Source organism: Neofelis nebulosa, chromosome 15 (genome assembly GCF_028018385.1).
Source record: "Neofelis nebulosa isolate mNeoNeb1 chromosome 15, mNeoNeb1.pri, whole genome shotgun sequence".
Taxonomy (NCBI): domain Eukaryota; kingdom Metazoa; phylum Chordata; class Mammalia; order Carnivora; family Felidae; genus Neofelis; species Neofelis nebulosa.
The window spans coordinates 31,218,874-31,245,191 of record NC_080796.1 but is presented as its reverse complement, the minus strand read 5'-3'; the positions used below and the strand labels follow the sequence as shown (position 1 = coordinate 31,245,191).

The 26,318-nt window shown below is 41.2% G+C and overlaps 1 protein-coding gene across 3 annotated transcripts in view; it reads right to left on the bottom strand.

Annotated features, from left to right (window-relative positions):
* Positions 1 to 26,152, bottom strand: part of NMNAT2 (nicotinamide nucleotide adenylyltransferase 2) — a 164,821-nt gene extending 138,669 nt beyond the window's left edge. The window contains exons 1-2 of one of the 3 annotated variants that reach the window (XM_058702139.1): positions 25,998 to 26,152; positions 8,876 to 9,021 (exon numbers count right to left, since the gene is read on the bottom strand). In XM_058702139.1, coding sequence (XP_058558122.1) covers positions 8,876 to 8,960 — 85 coding nt within the window. In that variant the 5' untranslated portion in view covers positions 8,961 to 9,021; positions 25,998 to 26,152. Of the gene's footprint in view, positions 1 to 8,742; positions 8,786 to 8,875; positions 9,104 to 25,997 lie in introns of those variants that run through there. The other 2 variants (XM_058702138.1, XM_058702140.1) reach the window with 2 other exon arrangements.
* Positions 26,153 to 26,318: the final 166 nt, after the last annotated feature.

Here is a 26,318-nt window from a genome sequence, read left to right as displayed (position 1 = left end):
GAAAGAGAGCCATGGGAGAATTTTGAGCAAAGGAGCAACATGATCTGACTTAGATCTGGTTTACATTTTGAAAGGATTGCTTTGGCTATTTTTGTTGAGGATTGAGTATTGGGGCCAAGGGTGAAAGCAGGGAGATCAGTTAAAAAGCTATTGAAATAATGCAGGTAAAGGAGACCAGTGGCTTATACCAGGGTTGTGGATGTGGAAAAGTGGTTGGCCCTACTTGTATTTTGAAGACAGAGAGATCCAAAATCATTTGTAGACATGGATGTGGTGTGCAGAGAGATAGATCAAGAAAGTCCAAGGTTTTTGACCTAACCAACTGGAACAAGAGCAAAACCATATGCATTTAGTCTTATCTGGGGGTTATGCTTCACTCACCCTCCTACTGTTTGGTAAATATGAAATGAGGTCAACATGTAGCAGCATGGCTACCACTGTGGAGGTAACCTGATGCAGAAGAAAGTAGAAAAAAAGAGTGCTATTTAAGCTGCCACCACTTCCATGGGTTAGCCTCTTTGTCTTGCTCTTTTCTACTTCTTCCTCTTACCCCTTTATCTCCAGAATTACAAGAATGTTCATGAATGTCTCATTTGTTCTGAACTAAAGAGAACTGTGCAATAACTTTAATGGAAAACAGTTTAATGGTAGTAGAATTTATTTTTTTTTTAAATGTTTATTTGTTTTTGAGACAGAGAGAGAGCATGAACGGGGGAGGATCAGAGAGAGGCAGACACAGAATCTGAAACAGGTTCCAGGCTCTGAGCTGTCAGCACAGAGCCCGACGTGGGGCTTGAACTCACAGACCGCGAGATCATGACCTGAGCCGAAGTCGGCTGCTCAACCAACAGAGTCACCCAGGCGCCCCTAATGGTAGTAGAATTGAAAGAAGCTCAAAGAAGGTAGCTCCATTATTAAAATGATAATGTGGAAGATGATGATGCTAGTAATGGTTAAAACACTTGACTTTGTTTCAAAGTTCATAGTCATATATTGTACAGTACAAGAGATGGAGAGAGGATGCCAATGTTAGGAGGATGGCCTTGGTCATATCATATAACATCTTTTGGGCTAAGATAATTCTGAGGCTATCTGCCAAACTGTATCCAAAAACAGTAAATTTGTTTCATGCAATTGAATGCTTATGATTTGAAAACCTCTGGCAATGGAAAACTTTCTTCCTTATAAACTAATGCTGCGTTTATATGGAACATATTCATAAATAAAGTTATATAATTCTCTATAAAATAAATTCCTATATCCCAATTCTTAGGCTATTATATCAAGTTGTTAGGATTATTTTAAATGCCTTGCTTAACCAAAATTTTGTGAGTTGAATATTGTTTTAAAAAGGTGGTGTTGAAAAATTTAATGTATTCCTTTGGGTCCTTAGGATCTTTTTTTTTTTAATGTTTATTTATTTTTGAGAGAGAGACAGAGACAGAGTATGAGCTGGGGAGGGGCAGAGAGAGAGAGAGGGAGACACAAAATCTGAAGCAGGCTCTAGGCTCCGAGCTATCAGCAACACGGGGCTCAAACTTAAGAACTGTGAGATTATGACCTGAGCTGAAGTGAGCCACCCAGGCACCCCTTCCTTAGGATCTTTTTGAGCAATTCAAGATGATTTGAAAACTTGTAGAAAATGAACAAGAACTCTACCAGAAAGTGTATATTTTATAGTATCATTAAATATTGATTAAACAATCACTGTATTCAGAACACTGTATCTGTGGCTGAAAGGACAATGATATTATAAAATTTGCACTTGAATATTTTTTAAAGAAACTCTTTTTAAAAAGTTTTTTTTAAAATTTTTAATGTTTATTTATTCTTGAGAGATAGAGACAGAGCACAAGCAGGGGAGGGGCAGAGAGAGAGGAAGACACAGAATCTGAAGCAGGGTCTAGGCTCTGAGCTGTCAGCACAGAACCCTATGCAGGGCTCAAACCCACAGACTGCAAGATCATGACCTGAGCTTAAGTCGGACGCTTAACAGACTGATTTTATTTTTGAGTAATCTCTACACCCAATGTGGAGCTCAAATTTACAACCCTGAGATCAAGATCTACATGCTCCACTGATTGAGTCAGCCAGGTACTCCTTAAGGAAACACTTAAAACTGGGTTTTCATTCTCTTTCCCAGTCATCCATATACTACTCTCACAACTATTGCCTATCAGTAGAAAAATAACAAAAATGCAGATAACCCATCTAGTTTTGCATTTTCCTCTCATGTCTGAGAATATCTCTGAAATAGAGGAGTCCAAACTTAAAGCTTAGCAGGTATGTTTCTTAGTTTGCCTCCACATTTTTAGGTTGTTCATTTGGCTTGGTCTAACATTAGAAATGTGTATAGAAATGTTTCTCTTGACATTCGTAACATTTTAAAGGATGTTCGTATCAAGTAATAATTCGTACTTTTTCCTAAAAGGCATAGAACCTGCAATTCTCATAGTTCTAAGCATATCTTAGAATAAAAGGCTTAGACATATAGAATAAAACTAAGTAAAACAAAAAGGGAAGAAAAACTGAAAATGAATATTACTTCATTTCAAAATTGTTAGAACATCAACCATCTTGGTTTTATCTTATTCCTTGGTTTGGGGTGAATTCTAGATGGGATATTTGCCTTTCATAGTTAGCTTGTGTCCACATGAGGCTCAGTTAATGAATTCAGCTGGATAAAGTAAATCAAACCACCTCTTCTTGTGAACAAAAATGTCTAAATTTTCTTTTTCAGTCCTTATTCTCATGTCATGAACAGACACAGCTCCTGCCAGTGAAACAACCATGATTGATCCATGAGTTTCCATTGTGGACTTTTATCTCATCAATGAGTTAGAATGCCCAAATCTATTTGAATATACTATCACAGCCTTCATCACAGTGGTGGGCAAGTTCTAGAATGGTCTTTTGAACTGCATTGACTATTCCCAATTTTACAACCTCAAAATTAAAAAAGAATCAACTTTAGGACCTTGATTTTCTCCAATTTCATACTTTTAAAAAAGTCAACACACCCTTTTTTATCTTTTTATTTCCATAATGTTAACGAATTTCAATATCTTTCTCACATGAGGAACTTTGAATAACCCAACTAGAACCCACTGGGAGCTTTTATTTGAAGATCCAGATGTCCCAGCTAAAAGACATTTTGAATTTCAGTATTTCCTTCTTTTGCATCAGTGCTGGATTAGAATGCACATTTCCAAAATTTTAGAGTCAGTATGAATCTTCGCTTTCCCCATAAACCCTAAATGAACTCCTCTTCCAGTGTTCTTTATTCATGTACTTTGGACAGAAACCTGAGAGTTACCCTGGTCTACTTTGCCACCACCACCCATCAAGTCACCAAATAAGTATCCCTTTTACCCATCAAATGTTTTCAAATACACTTACTTTCCATCCCAGGTACCACTAACCAGAGTGAAGTGACCATCTCTTACTTGAACTCTGTATTGTTGAAATAGGTGCCTAGCTGGTCACTACATTTCCATTCTTACCCTTACACTAATCTATTCAAAATTCAATTAAATCATAACCTCAAAGATACAATTATGACATTCCTTTACTTTAAAAACCATGTGATATTCTTTCATTCCCTGGGATAAAATTGTAATTCCTTAACATGACTTAATAAGCTTTCATAATCAATTAGACTTCCATCTGTCTTTCCAGTATTACCTCTTACTCCCCTTCTCCTTGAGCCATCCTAAACTTTCCTTTGTTCTAATACGTCATGGCTTTCTGTCTTACCACCCCAGCCTTTGTGCATGGTTGATTCCTCTATCTGAACAAGATTTTATACACTCATTTATTTTGTATTTACTCAACAACTATGATGGAGCAAAGACTTGCTATTTGTAACTCTTATTAATTATACTATTAGGAGAGCCTACTCCATGCTAGGCACAAGGAAATCAATCCATAATGAAACCATGCATGGTTTGTGTTCTAATATTGCTTAAGGTCTTGGATGGAAAATAGTCATTAAACATAATGAGATGGGAGTTATGTCATGGAAAGTATAAAGTGATGTGGGATCAAACGTCAGGGTAACCATACTTAATTTAGAAGCCAGTGGAGGTTCCCTGAGGAGGTACCACTGAAGGTAAAATCTGAAGAATAAGTAGGTGTTAGTTGTGGTAACAGGAGAGTGGGGAGGAAGGAGGTAAGAAAGTGGTGGAAAAAATGTTCCAGTGATAGAGTTACATGGAAAATACAGGGTACTAAGAAAAGAAATAGCCTTTCCTTGTTATAGTATAAGATATTGGGAACAGATATCTTTGTTGAATATATTCTGTTGGCTGCCTGTACTACCAAGGAAAATATTCACAAAGTTCCCATAACCCTTTGTTAATAACTAAATTTAGGTGACTTTCTTTTCATAGGTGCTGTTGCAACTAAAGGAATAAAGAGGCATCTTGAATGAGAGAGAGAATCTAGATATCAGAAAACTAGTTTTATCTTGATTTTTGCTTATAACCTCGACCAAATGACTTACACCTGTACCTCTGCTTTTTCATTTGTAAAAGGGAGATGATAATATTATCCAGTTTAACTTGCAGAGTAGAATCAAATAAGATAATGGTGCCAAAAGTAAAAAGCACCACTTTGTGCTTAATGGTCTTTTTTTTTTATAGCCATTTTGAGCATATTAAACAGTTTCTTGATTTCTGACAGTTATCTATATCAGTAGCAACTCAAATTCATTTTTCTTATGATTTCTAGTTATAGCAATAGGGGCTGCTTTTCCAATTCTACAATAATTAAAAAGCCCTCTTCACTACCCTTGAAAAGGAACAGAATTGGATCATGTCTCTTTTCAAAAGACCCACTTGTTCAAAGTAAAAATATTTTGAAGTAGAAAAACTGGAAAATCTAGTTATTTTTCAATCATCAAAAACCAGAATTCACTTCTGTTCTAATTGTTTCAATTCCTTTATTTTTTATGGCAAAACTTTTCTGATCAGTCCTTTCTTATTTTTCTATTTAAACTTATTATCTGATTTCCCAGGCATGAATATATTGACAAACACAGCAATATAAATGCAAAGAAATTATACTGAAATATAATCACTACATAATTAATAATTAAGATCTTAGGTGTTTTTAAAAAAAAAAACACCTTCTAGGGGTTCCACGTTGAGTGTCTGACTTGATTTCAGCTCAGGTCATGATCTCATGCTTTGTGAGATCAAGCCCCACATTAGGCTCTGCACTGAGAGCATGGAGCCTGCTTAGGATTCTCTCTCTCCCCCTCTGTTTCTCTGTCCCTCCCCTGTTTGAGCTCCCTCTCTCTCAAAATAAATAAATCAACATTAAAAAAAAAAAAAGTTAAGAGGCACCTGGGTGGCTCAGTAGGTTAAGCATCTGACTATTGATTTTTGGCTCAGGTCATGATCTCATGATTCCTGAGTTCAAACCATACATCAGGCTCTGTGCTTGACAGCATGGATCCTAATTGGGATTCTCTCTCTCCCTCTCTCTCTCGGCCATTCCCTGTCTCATGCTCTCTCTCTCTCTCTCTCTCAAAATAAATAAATAAACATTTTTTAAAAGTTAAAAAACACAAAAAAAACCTTCCAGTGTCATGTTAGTTTCTTATGTAATAAGGCAGACTCATGAAGTAAAACATTGTTAGTTTATGAATTGATTTTTCCAAAAATTTACTTATCCCTGGAAACATTTTACTTACAATTAAGTATATAGGTGTCAACTATTTCTATCACAAATATTAAATTTTTCTATATGTTTCTGTAGCCACAATTAGGAATACAACTTCCCATTCATCAAAATAAAAGGAAAAGCTCATTCTAAAATATTTTACAAATATTGAGAACTGTAAAAGTACTACTTTACAGAGATTAAGAGTGAGCTTTCAGTTCTGAACATCACATCTCTTTTTGTTTATAATCTTTCTCTTTTTTCTTTGGTAAACAATTAGATTTCAAAACATGGGAGCTCTAATAAAGATGTCTAATTTTAAAGTCCTGTTCAAATCTTAAAAAAAAAATTCTATTACAGATTTCAGACACCTTAAAGAAAGTTTGACAATTTTATTGCATTAATTATTTCTGTAATGTGTGGAGAAGATTTTAAAAGCTATTTGAAAGGAGAAAATAGTTCATGGATAACTGGTTTCTTTAGAGATGGTGGGAAGCTCTCAAAATGCATATTTAGGAATCTCATTTAGTTGATGTCCAATTTAATTCTAATCTCTGTTAGTATATGTTTGAAGGAAATAGACTTCATGGAATTATGCAGTCAGATCAGTGAGCACTTGTTCCTGCATTTGGTACAGTGCAAAGGTCTCTGCAAGAGGAATTAAGAATGTGGGGTTCAAGTCTCAACTCTGCCACCCGCTCTCCATATCACTTAAGCCAGTTAAGAAAGTCACTTCCCCTCTGAACATCAGTTTCTTATTCATAAAATGGAGATCAGGATGCCTTTCTGGTAACTTTGTTATTAGGAATAAGTGATATCACATATATACAGAAAGAAATCACAAAATTTTTCATGAGCTCAAAGATTCCCATGAGAGAGTCCACAAAGAATAGTTTAATATGTATTTTGTGTTCTTGTTCTTGTTTCCTTTCATATGTATATGTGCTAAATCCTCCATTAGGTTATAAGCTCCTTATAGCCACAGTGAGCATACCATATCCTCTTTCCATGTTGCTCTTCAGATTATGCATAACTAATGGACACTCATAAGGCTTTGTTGACAGATATTCTCTCTCTTATCCCTCAGTTCCAATATCAAGCAAATAGTTACCCCTGTCAGAAAGTCTCCTTTCACCTATTCTATATCTAAACCTCTTTGCTGTAATCCATGCCTATTTCCACATATTCTATCCTCTAAACTCATGGAGAATTGGCAGGTCAGCATGGACTTAACAAAAGCCTTTATCACTGTTACCAAACTCTTTTCAGCTGTAAGACGGAATACTAGGTTCTCAAGTTAAATCTGCCCATCCTACAACCCAAAACAAGTGGAATTAACTACTTTAACCCCAGGAAAAAAGGCAGAGTACTGGCTGGCTCACTAAAGTTTTCTAGAGCCAAGGAATTCTAGAGGAAAGCACAACCAAACCCGCCTGGGCAACAGAGAGGAACAAAGTACAGTGGCATAAAATGGCTAGAGGAAATATGGACAGAGAAGAAAGGCAGGACAGGGATAAAAGCACCAGCGAAACTACAGTGTTCCCAGGGCACCGGTATTCCCTTAGAAGAATGAGGAGATGCTCTGGTCTATTCTGATGCTTAAACAAAAGTCTTTACTTAACAAGTAAGTTAGCATTAGCTCCTAATAAAACACTTTTAAAAGCTGAAGGGATGGTGAGGAAGGGATGGCTATCTCCCAGTCTCCCTCCTTGGATCCCATCAATGTGCATACCTGGTCTCCCCTCAGCTCATAGTCTTTCTATATTCTTTTCATGAGGTTTTAAATAATTGGGCCCAGTTCAACGCACCTTTTAGGTTTAAGAGCAGAGTATTTTTAACCAAAGCCACCTCGCCCATTCTTTACCAATATGATGTGACTTTCATTAAACAGCCCGACGAGGGCTCGCGCAATCATCCGACTCGCGTAAACACGTGTGCCCGAAGCCAGCTCCCGCTCGCCCTGCGCTTCAGCACTGCCGCCTCTGGATAGCGCCTTGCTGGCAGGCTGGCTCGGGCCTCCCCCCCACGTCTCTCATCCATCTCCAGCCCACTCTCTCTCCTCTTCTCGTTTACTTCAGTGCCAGAGAAAAAGCACCTCCAACTTCTAACCTCTACTCTATGCCTGCTTTTAAAGTGACCTCCGCGTCCCTCCCTCAGGGTCTAAATGCGCACGCCCCCGCGCCGTTGGGTCCTACCGGAGCAGCAGCGAAGCCGCGTCCACCAGTAGCCCGAGATCTCCAACAGGCACTGACCACATTTCCCTTGCCCCTGCTGAATCCCAAAGCAGCAGCCAGGAGCCCCTGCTCGCTCCCTTTCTCTCCACGCCCCAAAACCTCCAAGAAACAAACGCGCAACGATGCGCGCTCCCCCCGCCCCAACTTGCGCGCGCACACACACTCACACTCATACACACACTCGCACGCCGCAAGCCTTCCGGGTGCCATCGCCGCCCTGGGCAGAGCCTCAGCCAACTTGGGCCCGGATCCATCAACACCCGCTGCCTCGAAAAGGGCTGCCCGCAGCGGCCGCCCCGCCCCCTCCCCTTCCTAGGCAGTGGGTCCCGGCAGCCAAGCCCTGGCTGACGAGCCCCCACCCCTTTCACTCAGCCATCCACCTCGCGCGGGCAATATACGTCCACAACCCTCAAACATTCGCCCCTGGGCCGCCCTGAACCATTAGCCAAACCCTAAATTAATCTCCCTGAAGCCCCAGCCCTGCTAATGGTGTGTTGTGTGTCAGTGTGTTTGTGTCTCCAAGGCATGTACATCATTTAACTCCTGCGAGCTTTCCATCCATCCTAAACAAACAGCACGTTATCTCCAACCCCCTCCTTCCTTCTCCGCGTCCCAATCTCTGCCCCCACCCCGATCCTCACCCGCCAAGTGACCAAACTACCACACCACCGCACCCCAGTTCTGGAACCTCGATCTCCCACCGGGTCTAAACCCAGTCACCTCGGGCCCCTCCCCTCCCCCACCCCTTTGGCCCCCAGCGTGCCGGGTCTGGCCCGAGCAAGTGACGCCTGGGAAGCGCAGTCTACGTCCCTTCCCAGGAGCCCGAAATAGAGGGGCTGACCTCCCACCAGAGGGATCAGCCGGCGCATCCCGCTGAGGGGCACACGCCTTACTGTTGGGTCGCCCTGGAAAATACAGGTGCCGGGGAAGGAGAGAGGCGGAAGCAGCCTCCGGGGGTGGGCGGGAGGACTCACCGAACATCTGAATGTGCCCTTTGGTGATGGGATTGAAGCTGCCGCAGGCAAGCAAGATAACGTGGGTCTTGGTGGTCTCCGTCATCTTGCGGGTGGGTCCCTCGCGCTGGTCCAGGGGTCGCCTCTTTTTTTGTGTCTCGATATGTCTGCAGAGGGAGAAAGGAAGGCGAGGCTCCGGCGGTGGATGCTGTGGACTCCAAGGAGCCGCTCCAGACGCAAACCGCGTCACTCCCCGCCTCCCCTTAACGCTTGCAGCTCCGGCCAGATCCGAAGCTGCTTTTGTATTGCTCTTCTCCGTCCTTCTCTTTTCTTTTTGTGTTGTCCTTTTCCAGGTCTCTGGTCCTGGTCTCCCGCCCCTCCCTTTCCTCGCCCCCACCCACCTCCCTCCATCACGCTCTTCCCTAGTGTTTCTGCAGGTAAGACGTGGTACCCACGCCCAGAACCATGAATACTCACAGCATGGTGAGTATTCTTTCCTTACCTCCTTCCGACTTTTCCTCCCACACGCTAACATTTTTTTCTGTCCACATCTACTTTCTCTAACATTTCCAACTCCAAAAGTGTTTGATCTTAAGAATTGGGGATTTTTTTTCTTCCTCAAATTTTTAAGTGAGAAATGACAATCGTTCATGTCAGGAATACTGATTTCTGTCTTTCTTTTTCCCTTTATCTGATGATTTTGAACTGTTGAACTCAATCTGAAATCCTGAATCCTTCCCCTAGAATGATGGACTTTTTTGGGGGGGGGGGCGTGTTGAAGCAATGCTGAAAACATGGATGGGGCAGAGTGACTAAAGTTGTATTAGAAAACTACTGTGATCTTACATAAGTCACCAAAGTTGAGACAAAGATTTACCCATCCAACAAGTGTTTCTTGAGTGCTCACTATGTTTGGGGCGCTGTAACCCTACTGGAGGGAGATAGACAACACACAGAAGAGGAAAATTTTTTTTTCATGTTTATTTGTTTTTGAGAGAGAGACAGCATGAGTGGGGGAGGGGGAGAGAGGGAGAGAGAGAGAGAGAGAGAGAGAGAGAGAGAGAGAATCTGAAACAGGCTCCAGGTTCTGAGCTGTCAGCACAGAGCCTGACACAGGGCTCGAACTCTGAACAACAACATCATGACCTGAACCGAAGTCGTGTGCTTAACTGCCTGAGCCACCCAGGCACCCCAGGAGGAAAATATTAAATGCCAATTGTGCAATGCACAATAAGTGAATGCCATTCACTCTGACAAAACAAAGGGTGAATGGAAGAGTGGGGACCACTTCAAATCCAGGAGTCAGGAAAGGCCTCCCTGGGCAGGTGAAATTTAAACTGCAGCCTAAAGGACAAGTACCTGTTAGTACATATATTTTGGGACAAAGAAGGGTCTTTTTGTGCTCATAGATGTGAAAGAAGGCCAGTGTGACTAGAGTTCATGAATAAGGGGAAAATGCTAGGAGACAAGATTGGACTGTTGATCAGGACAGAATCGAATGGGACTTCGGGGCTAGGATAGGGTTGGGATGCTTTTCTAAGTGGAATAACTTAGGAATGAGAAAAGGAAACCACTGAAACTTTAAGCAGAGGAGTGATGAGTAATTTACATTTTTATACGATCACTCTGGCTGGCAGTTGAAAAGTAGGATGGCAAGGCCAGCATTTAGGAAATTCTGCTGGTGGCCTCGGCTAAGTAGAGTTGTCCTTGGACTAGGATTTATAAAGGTGAAGTTGGTGAGAAGCAGATGGTCTCACAACAACAAGTTTTGTTGATAGTTTATGGTCCTTGCATATGGATTGGATGTGTGGGATGAGGAAAAGAGAAATCTAAGAAAATGTCTAGAAGTTTGGGGTAAGCAAAGGAGTGGGCTGAGACTGAGAAAGTGGGGAAAGAAACTTTGGGGGATAACTAAGTGTTCCATTGTGATACAATAGATAGACCTAATAATTCTTATTTTTTAATGGCCTTTTAAAAAGTTGAGGTATAATTGACATACTACATTGTATTAATTTTAGGTGTCCATAATAATTCTGAATTTAGAGTTCTACAAGTACAAATATTTACCTTTCCTAGGCTTCTAGATTTCTTGAATAAATTGCTACCCTATATTACTGGTTGATCGTTGTTTCTTATCCAAGATCACATAAATATTTGTGCAGTAAATATTTGCTAAATTATGCTGAATTGCAAATCAACTCTAATGTGCACAAAATTTCTAGTTCAGATACAAAAGTCCTACAAGTTGATGTACATTTATAATGGGGTTAGTATCTTTCCTGGCATGGGATGCAGATTAGTGGAGTAGAAAGAACAAGAGATATTGAAGGGAAGCTGACTTGGGTATGAAACTCTGACACTAGCTGGGCAATTAGCATAATTATAGTTAAGCTATAAATATTTATGGAGTGTCTGCCCTGTGCCAGGCACTTGTTTTAGGGACTGTGAACAAAACAAAGTCCCTACTTTAATAGAGCTCACATTCTAGAGGGGAAAACACACCATAAAAAAAAATGAATAAATATAATGGCAATAGATACAATGAAGAATAAAGCAGGGTAAGTAGAAAAGGAAAGGAAAATCCTCCTTTCTATGAGGTGGTCAGGGATGGCATCTCTGTTAAGATGGTATTTGAGCAGGGATGTGAAGCAAGTGAAGGAATATGTCATTTGGGGAAGAATATACCCGGCAGAATAGCAAATACAAAGACCCTGAAGGAGCAGGAATGGTTGGGATTGTTCAGCAAGCATGCCTGTATTGCTTAAGAAAAGAAAGAAAGTGAAAAGTGGTAGGAGACAGATCAGAAAAATAGAACAGACATATAGATAGGGCCTCATAGCTATGGTTAGGGCTTTGATTTTTTCAGAGATAGGAAGTTACTGGAGGATTTTGAGTGGGGAAGTGACATGAGCTAACTTACACTGGAAAAGTATCAGCTTGGCAGGAGATACAAATTCTGGAGTCATCGGTATAGCTTAATATTTAAAACCATAGGATTAAATGAGGTCATCTAGGGAGTAACAGATATCTAAATGAGAAAGGAGTCCATCAGCTTCAGCCCTGGGGCACACCAAATTAATAGTAGCTAATGTCCCTTGAGTATCGCTAAGAAGCCCAGGCACCATAAGCTGGTTGCAGATGTTAATTCATTTGACACTCAAAGTAACTCTGATTGTGAGTTCATATAAGTCTAATAAGTTCATGTAATTTACCCCATTTTAAAGATGAGCATAAGGGAGAACATAGAAATGAAACAACTCTTCCAAGTTCAGACAACGAGTATGTATGCAGCCAGATTCCAACTCTAGTAGTTTTTGATTGAAGGCCCTGCTCTTGATCCAATGCTACTATCTCATCGTGTTTCACTGCTACCCTATACTAACCACATTCCTAAAAATGAGAATAACGATACCAAGCCACCGAGATTTGAGGATTCCTGGTAATGGATGTAGACTATGTAGCATATAGTAGATGATCAATAAGTGATACCTATTTGATAAATGAGAGAGTGGGACTTCTTAGCAGAGATTTGAAGAACAGATTGAGAAGTGCTCTACCACGTCTTTAGGTTTTCCCTTCTTTATCCAGGAGAAAAGAAAAAGTAGACAACAAAATTCTGTGTTAGCCTGCTGGAATGACTAGACACTCAATGCTACAAGTTGATTTTATTAATTTTATTTTTTTTAATTTCATGCTTTTTTTTTAAAGTTCATTTATTTATTTTTGGAAGAGAGAGAGAGCATGAGCAGGGGAGGGGCACAGAGAGAGGGAGAGAGAATCCCAGGCAGGCTCTGCAGTGTCAGCATGGAGCCCAATGTGGGCCTTGAACTCATGAACTGTAAGATCATAACCTGAACCCAAACCAAGAGTCAGATGCTTAATCAACCGAGCCACCCAGGTGCCCCTACAGTTTAATTTTAGTAAAAAGAAAGAAAACATATCCAACTCAGAATCTCCACACATAATAGTGGTCAGTAAATATTTACTGATGAATTAAGATAAAAAAATCTTTTCACCGGCCCAGTGCCTGGAGAGTAACAATGAAACAGGAGTGTGTCAATACAATGCAATAAATGTTTTCAATTTTGTAGGTTATGTCTTAAGTAATAGCTTAAATGCTATCGATTAGATTAATTGGTTATGATTTTTTTTTAACATTTATTATTGAGAGAGAGACACAGAGCATGAGCAGGGGAGGGGTACAGAGAGGGGGAGACACTGAATCTGAAGTAGGCTCCAGGCTCTGAGCTGTCAGCACAGAGCCTGATGCTAGGCTTAAATTCACAAACTGCAAGATCATGACCTGAGCTGAAGTTGGTCGCTTAACCAACTGAGCCACCCAGGTGCCCCTAATTGGTTGTGAGTCTAATTGTCTCTTGTCATTTTCCTTATGCTTATATCTAACTTCTGCATCCCCAAAGAAGGCTCTGGAATTGGAATACAAAAACATGGGTAGGGGTACCTGGGTGGCTCCATCAGTACAGCATGAGACCCTTGATCTCAGGGTAGTGAGTTCGAGCCCCAGGTTGGGCATGGAGTCTACTTAAAAATAAATAAATAAGTAAAAATTTAAAAATAAAAAATAAATTAAAACATGCAGAGCAAATCCTGGTTCTGCCATTTGTTAATTGTTTGGCTTTGGGCGAGTCATTTATTGCTGACTTTATTTTGTCAACTGGAAATACTATAAAACATGCCATGTGTACTTTACAGGGGTGCAATATGGATCAAATAACACCATGTGTGACTTACTGACTTTTTAAAAAGCATACTGTCATCTTTAGGTCATACTCTATAGTTGTTCCATACAAAATACCTATCGTTTTTCAGTGTTTAGTTGTTTCTATGGATGGCTTTGTCAAGGAGGTTTCTGAAAGTTCTGATCACAGAGGGTAATAGCTTTGGAAATGTGCCAATAGTGTATATATTAACCAATAAAAACAAATAGCCAGAAACATACTAACAATGAATTTATTTTCAGGGAAGATTCCAAGGCTGGTTTATAAGATATAGAAATGGGAATGTCAACTCTTGCATAATACATGTACCTTAATATATATAGTGATCTATTCTCAGGAGTGCTTATTTTAACTTAGGTAATATAATTTGGTCCAATATTTCAACTTTCCAACAGCTGGGTAATTGTTTTAGGCTGAAAAGGAACCAGAGTCACTCTCCTACAACCTAAATCTTGCAATCTGCTCTAGCCAGTTCAGTTTCCAAATAGGTCAAGATAGACATTCCAATCCAGAACTCTCCTTGCTGAAAATATCTGTTCTGATGGGTAGGCATAAGTGTGTATTGGGTCTGATTTGAAATGTACACATGTAAAGTTTAGCAAAGTGGGTACGCATGCTCCCTTCTCTCCCTATTCACCTAGTCCAGACTAATCATCCATTTACATCACATTCCATGTTTATGAATGGTTCCAAGGTAGTATTAGGGGTCATCCTTTATAGGAAGAGCAAAAAGGCACACACATAGATGTGACTTCTGCTTTTTTTTTTAAAGTTTTTAATTTATTATTTATTTTTGAGAAAGAGAGAGTGTGAGCAAGGGAAGGTCAGGGAGAGAGGGAGAATCCCAAGCAGGCTCCGTGCTGCCAGCATAAAGCCCGATGTGGGGCTTGAACCCATGAAACTGTGAGATCATGACCTGAGCCAAAATCAAGAGTCAGACACTCAACCTACTGAGCCACCCAGGCACTCCTAGATGTGAATTCTTTAGTTCTTGACATAAAGTCAGAGAGTGAATATCTTATATTTTCCCTGTAAAAGTATTGTTCTGAGAGAACCATGACTCTTTGGGATGCTCTACATTCCTCTGCGTTTGTATAATTCTCTCTCCTTTGTTTTCTCCACTTTTCTTCAAGATAAATGTCTTCAGGGATACAGCTAAAATGGCTGTCATTACCCTCCCCATCTTCTCCACAAACATTTTTACATCTGTGAGGTGAAAAATGCCCCTAGATCAAAATTCTCCTTCCTCTAGCTCTAAATCCCCAAAACCTCACTCAGACTTATAATTTCTCTAATCATTCAAATCATATTTCACAAATGAAAAATGTTTCCAAAATTAAAAAAAAAATTTAACGTTTATTCATTTTTGAGAGAGAGACAGAGACAGAGTGCAAACAGGGGAGGGGCAGAGAGAGGAGACACAGAATCTGAAGCAGGTTCCAGGCTCCAAGCTGTCAGTACAGAGCCTGATGTGGGGCTCGAACTCACAGAGCGTGAGATCAGAGCCGAAGTCGGATGCTTAACCTACTGAGCCACCCAGGTGCCCCAAATTTTCCCAAATTTAAAGTCTGGTTGTCAATCACAAACATGGCCATTCTGCTGGTGCCACAGGCAAAAGGGAAAAAGTACACAGGTTTTTATAACCAATAAGCATTGTATACCATTAAAGATAAATTTCCTCAGCTAGCTCAGATATTTGCTAATTTATTCACCATGGCTTCTTTCAGATGGCGGGGAGAGGAGAGTATAAATCACTATTTTCATCCTGAGACTGAGGATCTCACAACTTTTAAAGTTTTCCCAAGAGCAGAAGTGGGAGATAGAAAAAATCAGTTGTAGCAGACTTAGAAGTATAATTACAAAGTCTAGTATTCCCTGAAATGACATCTGAGAATATCTCTGCCTCTCCTTTATGCCGCCCAGATGGAAAACATTTGGCTCAAGGGAGTGCTAAATAAAAGATAGGCAACTTAAACTACAAAATATGCTTTCCCATGATGTCACTACCTCAAAATTTGGTTAAGTCAGATCTAACCTAGAATTTCAATCCCATGATCCCCCAAACCTATGATATCTAGAAAACAACAGTGGCACAGCTGAGCTATTCTCACAACTTGCCAGCACTAATTAAACTGATTTCAGAAGAATAGAGACATAAGAAAAATTTGTACCACTTGGACCTGTTAGTTTGAATCTTCACCACCTGTATTCCTTTTGTTGGTGAGGTTGAGGAGGCTCAAGGTTGGTCTGGTACGTTTTTAGGTTTTATAAATTGCTTGCTTTTCTCAGGACTATTTCAGAAATCCATAACAGAAACCCTATTTAAACTAGCTTAAGACAAAGAGATTTTATTGATCTATGTGAGTAGGAAATTACTTTACAGTTGTTTATGAGATGGTCAGCCAAGTAGGGTATTAGAGGAGACACAGGGGCTGCCTGGGTGGCTTAGTCTGTTGAGCATCCGACTTTGACTCAGGTCATGATCTTGTGGTCCGCAAGTTCGAGCCCCGCGCTGGGCTCTGTGCTGACAGGTCAGAGCCTGGAGCCTGCTTCAGATTATGTGTCTCCCTCTCTCTCTGCCCCTTTCCCTGCTTGCACTCTGTCTCTGTCTCTCTCTCAAAAATAAACAAATGTTAAAAAAAAAAGTGTTAATAAATAAATAAGAGGAGACACAGGAGAGGCCCAGGAAAACAAAGTTTAATATTCTCACAGGTTCTAGAGACAAGAGACAGAGACTTGTCATGCAAGGGCCACAGGGAAAAACACCAGGATAGTCAGGAGGTGGAAGAGAGGAATGAGGTGAAAGCTTAGGCCATGGATATTTACTTCCATAGAAAAGGCAAAGCAGAGCAGAGTAAGCAGTTCGGGATAGGCTAATTTGAATAATTTGGGAGGGCTTTGGGCTGCAAGGGTGGTACCTAGTTGCCTGGTGCCTGGCCCTAGGATGATAAAGGCAGAGAATCTTGCCTCCTGGAGTTCATGAGTCAGGTAGAGAAGGTCTGGTTCTGGAGTAGTTTGCATATCAAAGTTTGCAAAGTAGTTTGCATATACTCTTTGTTGGGCCCTTTCCTATCTCTAAGAATTGACTACCTCTGGGACAGACAGCCTCTCCCCAGAAAGAGAAGAGTTGTTGTTGTTTTTGTTGTTGTTTAAAGATACCAAAACATCACAATATATCATAGATATAACAAAAATCTAAAGGGTAGATCTAGCTTTAGGCAAAGCTGTATTCAATAGTTCAAATAATATCATCAAGACCCCATTTCTGTCTCTTACCATCTCTCAATCTACTTTCTTTTGTGATTGCTTTATTTTCAGATGGGCGCTCTCCCCATCAAAGCAAGGTAGCTGCTGGCAGCCTCAAATTACATTGTGTTTTTTTTTAAGTTTATTTAATTATGTTTAGAGAGACAGAGACAGACTGAGTGAGGGGTAGAGAGTGCGGGAGAGAGAGAATTTGTGGGGCTCAAACTCACGAAACTGTGAGATCATGACCTGAGCCCAAACCAAGAGTTGGACATTTAACCAATTGAGCCACCCAGGCACCCCATCAAGACATTGTCTTACAGATCATAATCACCTTGAAAGAGGGCACATCCTTCCCAGGAATGCCAGTAAACTCTTAAGGAAGACTCTCATTATCCTGCATTCGTCTTGTGCCCATCCCTGATCAATTACTGTGATTAAAAAGAGAAGTATTCTAATTGGCCAAACGTGGGTCATTTACCCATACTGGGCTTGGAAAGGGAAGGAAAACAGGAAGGAGGCCAACTCTATCCACACTACTTGGCTGGGCAGGATTGTTATAGAGCACAGTAGACAAACTTGGCAAAATTATGCCCCCAACATTGCTATAAGAAGAAAATATATATTATAGATATCAAGTTCAACAATCTGATTGAAGCCAGGAACATCTTGTTAATATTTAGAACTCCAATTTCTTGTAGGGGGTAGGCTGAGATTTTTTTATTCCTATTCTGAGTTACATGTTTTTAAGAAATAGACTGGCCCAAATAAATCCCAACAGGTGATGGTAATGCCTGCAACTACACGATCTGTGCACTTTTGCTTTCCCTCTTTCCACAGGCTCTCTTTTAGGTCATCACAGTGTTGTGTACTCCATAAAGTGTAAAGTCACTCCTTTGAGCAGATTATCATCAGATGGAAGTAGGCATCCATGCCCAAAGCCCTGTATGTACACTCCTGAACTTTTTGGCCCTAGAAAGTCAGAAATGACATTTCTCAGGCTCCTTTGCAACTAGATTTCTGGATACTAATTAAATCTACCAGGGCAATGCCCTTGTCTGAGGTTTGGAAGGCAGAAGTGAGACTAAGGCCATCTTGCTACTGCTCTTGCTGCTAAGCAACATTGTTGACATCCGAAGCCGGAACCCATATTCCAGTAGTCCCCAGATCTTAGTCACTGAAGTCGTGGGCGTGGAGAGGTGGTTTGGCAGCTGACCTCTGGACTACAGCTGTTGTGATGTGCCCTTACATTCTAGACCCCAGTGGGGGCCCCTAACTTCCTTTTGTTTAGCTCTTCCAGTGAATTTCATAAGCCCTTAAATCCTTGTTTTTAATCCCTTTCTGCTTAAAATACCTACAATTGTTTCTGTTTCCTGAGTTGAAATCTGACACACCCCCTTAAATGCTGTATCTAGCTGTACCCTCTTTTTGTGCGGGCAAGAGAAAATTATATGTAAATGCAGTTATTTGGGAAATGTAAATACGCAATGAAAAAGAAACTGATTGACAGGAGTTAGAATAATGGGTGAAAGAATTATAGGTTTTGTGCATGCGTGTTTCATGAGCAGGGGAAGGGAGAATGTGGGAAGGATGCATCAAGCAGAATGATGGGTAATGACTGGGAAAAGAGAAAGATGCACAGGGGACCCCAGGGTTCTACAAGGGAATGAGTACAGTTGTGATTAATACATTTTTTATTATTAAGAACTTGACCCAAAAATTACTTACATGTGTGGAACCATTTAGCGTACACACATATGTTATTCTATTGGATCCTGGAATGATTCTGTGAGCTAAGCATTTGCAGGCCCTTTTCTGAATTTTTCATATGAGGAAAGAAAACAAGGTTCCGGAAGTTTAAGTGCCTTCCTCAAGTTCATAACCAGTAAGTGTCCAGATCAGAACCTCCAGGTTGCTGGCTACAGAAATTAGTTTAGCTTAAGAATGAGGGAGATTTGGGGCACCTGGGTGGCTCAGTCGCTTAAACATCTGATTTGGGCTCAGGTCATGATCTCATGGTTTATGGGTTTAAGCCCTGTGTCAGGCTCTATGCAAACAACGCAGAGCCTGCTTGGAATTCTCTTGCTCTCTCTCTCTCTCTCTCTCTCTCTCTTTCTCTCTCTCTCTGCCCCTCCCCAACTCACTCACACACTCTCTCTCTCTCAAAATAAATAAATAAACTTAGGGGGCACCTGGTGGCTCAGTCAGTTGGGTGTCTGACTTCGGCTCAGGTCATGACCTCACAGTCTGAGAGTTTGAGCCCCGCATCGAGCTCCATGCTGACAGCTCAGAGCCTGGAGTCTGCTCCCTCTCTCTCTCCCCCTCCCCCACTCACACTCTGTCTCTCTCCCTCTCAAAAATAAATAAACATTAAAAAAATTGTTTTAATTAAAAAAACTTTAAAAAAAGAATGAGGGGGATTTGAGGATTTCAGACCATCGAGGAGAATAGACACGCTATTTTTAAATCTGAACACAAAGGCTATAGAGCCTAGTCATAAAAATTCTTGCCTTTTTCGAGATTAGAGGGTGCCTCTTTCTTCTTTCTCAGCCATAGTCTTCTGAGCGGTGTAGTGTGTGCAGCCTGGCAGTGGGACTGAGGAGCAGAGTGGATTCAGTCTCTATACTGGGTAAATCTGGCATTCTGTGGATAGTCTTGGCTTGATGCTCCCATATTGTAGTAAAGTTATTCTTGCACTTAAAAGTCTGGCTGAGTTGTTATGACTCATCATGGAAAAAGGCACTGGGGTGAAGTGAGAGACTAAGTTTTGGTTCTAAAGGTAACATTTAAGACAGAACACCCTTTGAGTGCTCCTGTCGTGACTTATGGTGACTGGGACACAGAGGGCCCCTGACGTTTGTGTCCACCTCTGCTGTAACACTTACTATCACATGGGTCAATCCTACTTTAAGGTGCAGATAAGCAAGGGGTCTTGCTTGGGAGATAGAGAGAGCTATCTCCACCGGGGCAGTGTGATTCTCAAACAGCTGTTCAGAAATGGCAGGGGAGAGGGAAGGATGAATAAGCTGTCATCCAGAGGAACCAAAAGGAGCTGGCTCCGTGATTTATTTCTTCTGCCTGGAGGACACTTTATTATCTGGTGAAAGGAAGATAGTTTTCTGTCCCTGGGATGACTAGCACCTGATAAACATGGATGTGTCTGGCTCTGACTTTGGAATTGTGGGGAAGAGGAAACACTGTCTTAGGGGGACTATAGAGCTTCCCCCACTTTGGCCAGGTCTAGTGGCATTTGCCCTAGACTAGCCCCTGTCTCAGTAAATGCAAGCAATAGTCTCTTTAGGGTTAGCAGGGCCTCCAGCTGCCCTGGGAAAAGAGAAAATGAAAGGAAGGGAGGATCTCACCTCACTTGCAATTGTCTGTCAGAGAGGAGGATCTAAAGGGGACTCAAAGAGGGGTACTTAGGTGGCTCAGTCTGTCAAGCATCTGACTCTTGATCTCAGCCCAGGTTATGATCTCACTGTTCGTGGGATGGAGCCCTATGTCGGGCTTTGGTCTGATAGTGCAGAGCCTGCTTGGGATTCTCTCCCTCTCTCTCTGCCCCTCTTCCTCCTCCATGCAGTCTTTCTCTTTCTCAAAAATAAATATACATTGAAAAATAAAGGGGACTCAGGGAAGGAGAGGAGAGTATGGTAAGTGAGAGCTACTCTACACCGATATGTGTGTGTGGAAATTTCTTAAATTTCAGTAGATGCACTCTAGAGAGAAAAGCACAGAGGACACTATAGAACATTGCAAGTCTGGGGACACCTGGGTAGCTCAGTCGGTTGGATGACCGACTTCGGCTCAGGTCATGATCTCACAGTCTGTGAGTTCAAGCCCCACATCGAGATCTTGCTGACAGCTCAGAACCTGGAGCCAGCTTCAGATTCTGTGTCTCCCTCTCTTTCTGCCCCTCCCCCACTCTGTCTCTCTCTCTCTCTCTCTCAAAAATAAAAACATTAAAAAAAAAGAACATTGGAAGTCCATAAAAAATACACTCTGTCTCCCCCCCTCAGCTTTATTGAGATATAATTAACAAATAAAACTGTATATTTGAGGTGTACAGCATGATTTGATATTTGTATACATTGCAAAATGATTACCACAACCAAGTTAATGAACACATCCAACTCACCCTCAGTTTTTTTTTTTTAATTTTTTTTTAAATTTGCATCCAAATTAGTTAGCATATAGTGCAACAATGATTTCAGGAATAGATTCCTTAATGCCCTTTACCCATTTAGCCCAGCCCCCCTCCCACAACCCCTCCAGTAACTCTGTTTCTTTTTGATATTTAAAAGTCTCTTTTGTTTTGTCCTCTCCCTGTTTTTATACTATTTTTGCTTCCCTTCCCTTACATTCATTTGTTCTGTGTCTTAAAGTCCTCATGAGTAAAGTCATATGATATTTGTCTTTTTCTGACTAATTTTGGTTAGCATAATACCCTCTAGTTTCATCCACGTAGTTGCAAATGCCAAGATTTCATTCTTTCTGATTGCCAAGTAATACTCTATTGTGTGTGTATACATATATATATATATATATATATATATATATATATATACACCACATCTTCTTTATCCATTCATCCATCGATGGACATTTGGACTCTTTCCATACTTTGGCTATTGTGCTGCTATAAACATTGGAGTGCATGTGTCCCTTCGAAACAGCACACCTGTATCCCTTGGATAAATACCTAGTAGTGCAATTGCTGGGTCGTAGGGTAGTTCTATTTTTAATTTTTTGAGGTACCTCCATACTGTTTTCCAGAGTGGCTGCACCAGCTTGCATTCCCACCAACAATGCAAAAGAGATCCTCTCTCTCCACATCCTGGCCAACATCTGTCATTGCCTGAGTTGTTCATGTTAGCCTTCTGACAGGTGTGAGGTGGTATCTCATTGTGGTTTTGGTTTGTATTTCCCTGATGAAGAGTGATGTTGAACATTTTGTTATGTGTCAGTTGGCCATCTGGATGTCTTCTTTGGAGAAGTGTCTATTCATGGCTTTTGCCCATTTCTTCACTGGATTGTTTGTGTTTTGGGTGTTGAGTTTAATAAGTTCTTTATAGATTTTGGATACTAACCCTTTATCTGATATGTATTTGCAAATATCTTCTTCCATTCCATCGGTTGCCTTTTAGTTTGGCTGATTGTTTCCTTTGCTGTGCAGAAGATGTTATTTTGATGAGGTCCCAATAGTTCATTTGTGCTTTTGTTTCCCTTGCCTCTGGAGACGGGTTGAATAAGAAGTTGCTGTGGCCAAGATCAAAGAGGTTTTTGTCTGCTCTCTCCTTGAGGATTTTTAGGTTGTGCATCTGAGCTCTTTCTTCCTTCTTTAGGAAGGCCTGGATTGCTATATCTTTCCTCTTATGACCACCTTTCCTGCATCCGAGAGGTTTTGGGTTGTGGTGTTATCATTTTCATTGGCTTCCATGCACTTTTTAATTTCCTCTTTAACTTCTTGGTTAGCCCATTCTTTTTTTTTTTTTTTTTTTCCCATTCATTCTTAACTAGGATGTTCTTAATCTCCAAGTATTTGTTACCTTTCCACATTTTTTCTTGGGGTTGATTTCGAGTTTCATAGCATTGTGGTCTGAAAATATGCACGGTATGATCTTGATCTTTTCGTATTTGTTGAGGGCTGATTTGTGTCCCAGTATGTGGTCTATTCTAGAGAGCGTTTCATGTGCACTGGAGAAGAATGTGTATTAGGATGAAATGTTCTGAATATATTTGTTAAGTCCATCTGGTCCAGTGTGTCATTCAAAGCCATTGTTTCCTTGTGGATTTTTTGATTAGATGATCTGTCCATTGAAGTTCCCTACTATTATGGTATTACTATCAATGAGTTTCTTTATGTTTGTGACTAATTGATTTATATATTTGGGTGCCTTCACATTTGGCTCATAAATGTTTACAATTGTTAGGTCTTCTTGGTGGATAGACCCCTTGATTATGATATAATGCCTTTCTTCATCTCTTGATACAGTCTTTATTTAAAGTCTAGATTGTCTTGGGGCGCCTGGGTGGCGCAGTCGGTTAAGCGGCCGACTTCAGCCAGGTCACGATCTCGCGGTCCGTGAGTTCGAGCCCCGCGTCGGGCTCTGTGCTGACAGCTCGGAGCCTGGAGCCTGTTTCCAATTCTGTGTCTCCCTCTCTCTGCCCCTCCCCCGTTCATGCTCTGTCTCTCTCTGTCCCAAAAATAAATAAAAAACGTTGAAAAAAAAAATTAAAAAAAAAAAAATAAAGTCTAGATTGTCTTATATAAGTATGGCTACTCTGGCTTTCTTTTGTTGACCATTAAGATCATAGATGGTTCTCCATCCCCTGAAGGTGTCTTTAGGTCTAAAGTGGGTCTCTTGTAAACAGCATATAGATGGATCTTGTTTTCTTATCCATTCTGTTACCCTATGTCTTTTGATTGGAGCAGTTAGTCCATTGACGTTTAGAGTGAGTACTGAAAGATATAATTTATTGCCATTATGTTGTTTGTAGAGTTGGGGTTTCTGGTGGTGTTCTCTTGTCCTTTCTCGTCTTTGTTGCTTTTGGTCTTTATTTATTTGTTTTCTTCTTTTCTCCCCTCAGAGAGCCCCCTTAAAATTTCTTACAGGGCTGCTTAAGCGTCCAACTTTGGCTCAGGTCATGATCTTGTGGTTTGTGAGTTTGAGCCCCACGTCTGGCTCTGTGCTGACAGCTCGGAGCCTGGAACCTGCTTTGGATTCTGTGTCTCCCTCTCTCTCTGCCCCTCCCCTGCTCATGCTCTCTCTCTGTCTCTCAATAATAAATAAACATTTAAAAAAACTTTTTTTTTTTTTTAATTTCTTGCAGGGCTGGTTTAGTGGTCACAAACTCCTTTAATTTTTGTTTGGGAAACTTTTTATCTCTCCTTTTATCTTGAATGACAGCCTGGCTGGATAAAGAATTCTTGGCTGCATATATTTCTGATTCAGCACATTGAACATATCCTGCCACTCCTTTCTGGCCTGCCAAGTTTCTGTAGATAGGTCTGCTACAAACATGATCTGTCTTCCCTTGTAGGTTAAGGACTTTTTTTCCCTTGCTGCTTTTATGATTCTCTCCTTGCCTGAGTATTTTGTGAATTTGAGTATGATATGCCTTGTTGATGGTCAATTTTTGTTGAATCTAATGGGAGTCCTCTGTGCTTCCTGAATTTTGATGTCTGTGTCTTTCCCCAGGTTAGGAAAGTTTTCTGCTATGATTTGCTCAAATAACCCTTCTACCTCTATTTCTCTCCCTTCCTCATCTGGGACCCCTATGATTCTGATGTTGTTCCTTTTTAATAAGTCACTGATTTCTGTAATTCTTAAATCGTGTTCTTTTGCCTTAATTTCCTTCTTTTTTTCTGTTTCATTACTGTCCATAAGTTTGTCATCTGTATCACTGATTCTCTGTTCTGCATCATCCATCCATGCCACCGTAGCCTCCATTCAAGATTGCAGCTCAGTTATAGCAATTTTTATTTCATATTGACTAGCTTTTACTTCTTTTATCTTCGCAGAAAGGGATTCTAATCTATTTTCGACTCCAGCTAGTATTCTTATTATCATGATTCTAAATTCTGGTTCAGACATCTTGCTTGTATCTGTGTTGGTTAAGTCCCTGGCTGTCGGTTCTTCCTGCTCTTTCTTTTGGGGTGAATTCCTTTGTTTTGTCATTTTGAAGGGAGAAACGGAGTTAATGAGGTAAAAAAATTTTGAAAAAAAACACACACACACAAAATTAAATAAATGATGCTAGATCCTAGGTGTGTTTTGGTCTGGGTGTTGAAAGGGGCTTGACAGATTAGAGAGAAAAGGACAAAGGAAAAAAAAAGGAAATTGAAAATTTGAAAAAATGAATACACTGAAGTAGACTAAAATGAAATGATGGAAGTAAAATAGAATTTGAAAAAATTTACACAAAAGTAAAAAATATAGTAGAAAAAATAAAAATATTTTCAATAAAAATGGAAAATAAAAATGAATTTTTCTCTTTCTGTATTCAAGAAAAGGAAACAAAAAAGAGAAAAAAAGAAAAAGAGAAAGAAAGAAAGAAAGAAAATTGAATAGATGGACCATTGAACAGACTGAAATACGATTGAAATTACTTCATTTTCCCCTAGAAGTCAAACTATGAAGAGCTTTAGAGCCCATAAACTAAGCAGGTGGTGAGACTTGTGTTCTTGATGAGTGAGGTTGGCCCAGTTGGGTGGGGCTCAGTGTAATGACTCCGTTTTCCACTAGATGGCGCTTGTAGGTGCATATCCGCATGCGCAGTAGTGATGAAAATGGCGTCGCCCCGCTAGCCAGTCTCTAGTATGAGAATTCTGTTCTCCCTGATCAGCATTCGCTCACCCGTCTTTGTCTTCAGCTTCCATCCACCCCCAGCTCCTACACAGTCCGTGATCAAGTGCCAGGCAGCACCACCCTCCCCAGTCTTGTCTCAGATGCGGCTGTTTTTCCCGTCCCCTTACTTCTGAGGGACTGCAGCTTTGACCCGTTCTGCCCTTCCGCAGGAGGTTCTCACCAAGCAATGGCTGGGTGCCAGCCGCACCCAGGAATGTTTGTGGGACCATGCTGCTGTCAATGGCCAGAGACTGTGACCGGGTGCCAGCCCGCCCCAGAAAAAGTTTGTGAGATAGTATAGCAGCAGCGTTTCAGGGATTATGGCAAATCACAACACACATCTGGCACCAGGCTTCACCCTTAACGATGTTGTTCCAGCACCAGCGAATGTGGTTGTTCTCCCAGGTCCACTGGGGCCTTGCCTTTGGGGGACCCACACAGCCAGGTGTCCTGCCAGCAGGGGAACCGCCTCTCCCCTTGTGGCCGGAAGAACCCCGGACTCCACTCTGCTGCTGGGGATTCGTTCTTCTCACCAGAGCACCGCCAGGTATGGAGCTGCAGAGTTTCAGACTCTGCGCTCCCCGTTTACTGTCTTAATGGAATGTAAACCCTCTCCTTTCTCTTTTCTCCCTTTTTAGTTCACTCCCTGCGGCTGTTTCCCCTTTGCCACTTTCTCTCCAGCTGCTTTTGGCGGGGGTGCTTTTCCCGTATTCCCCGCCCCCGCCCGTCTCCGTCCTCTCCACACACAAAAGCGGCTCCCTGCCCTCCTCGGCTTTTCCCTCCCCCAGTTCACTGCTCTGCGCCGCGTACCTGCTGAATTCTGTGGTTCAGGTTGTGCAGGTTGTTGTGTTAATCCTCAGTTTTCTAGGTGTGCAGGATGGTTTAGTGTTAGTCTGGCTGTATTTCATGGTCGCGAGGCACACTAAAGGCGTCCATGCTGTTCCGCCATCTTGGCTCCTCCCCTCCAATTCACTCTCAGTTTTAATGCTGACAGATGGCCATGTAGATATTTGAAGTGAAGCCGGAAAGATGCACTGAGAGGTCCCAAGCTCTGGAAGGTCTGAGATTTCATTTTGTAAAGGTGGGGAGGGTGCATTATATGACTCACATTTATAGTTGCTTGTGATTAAT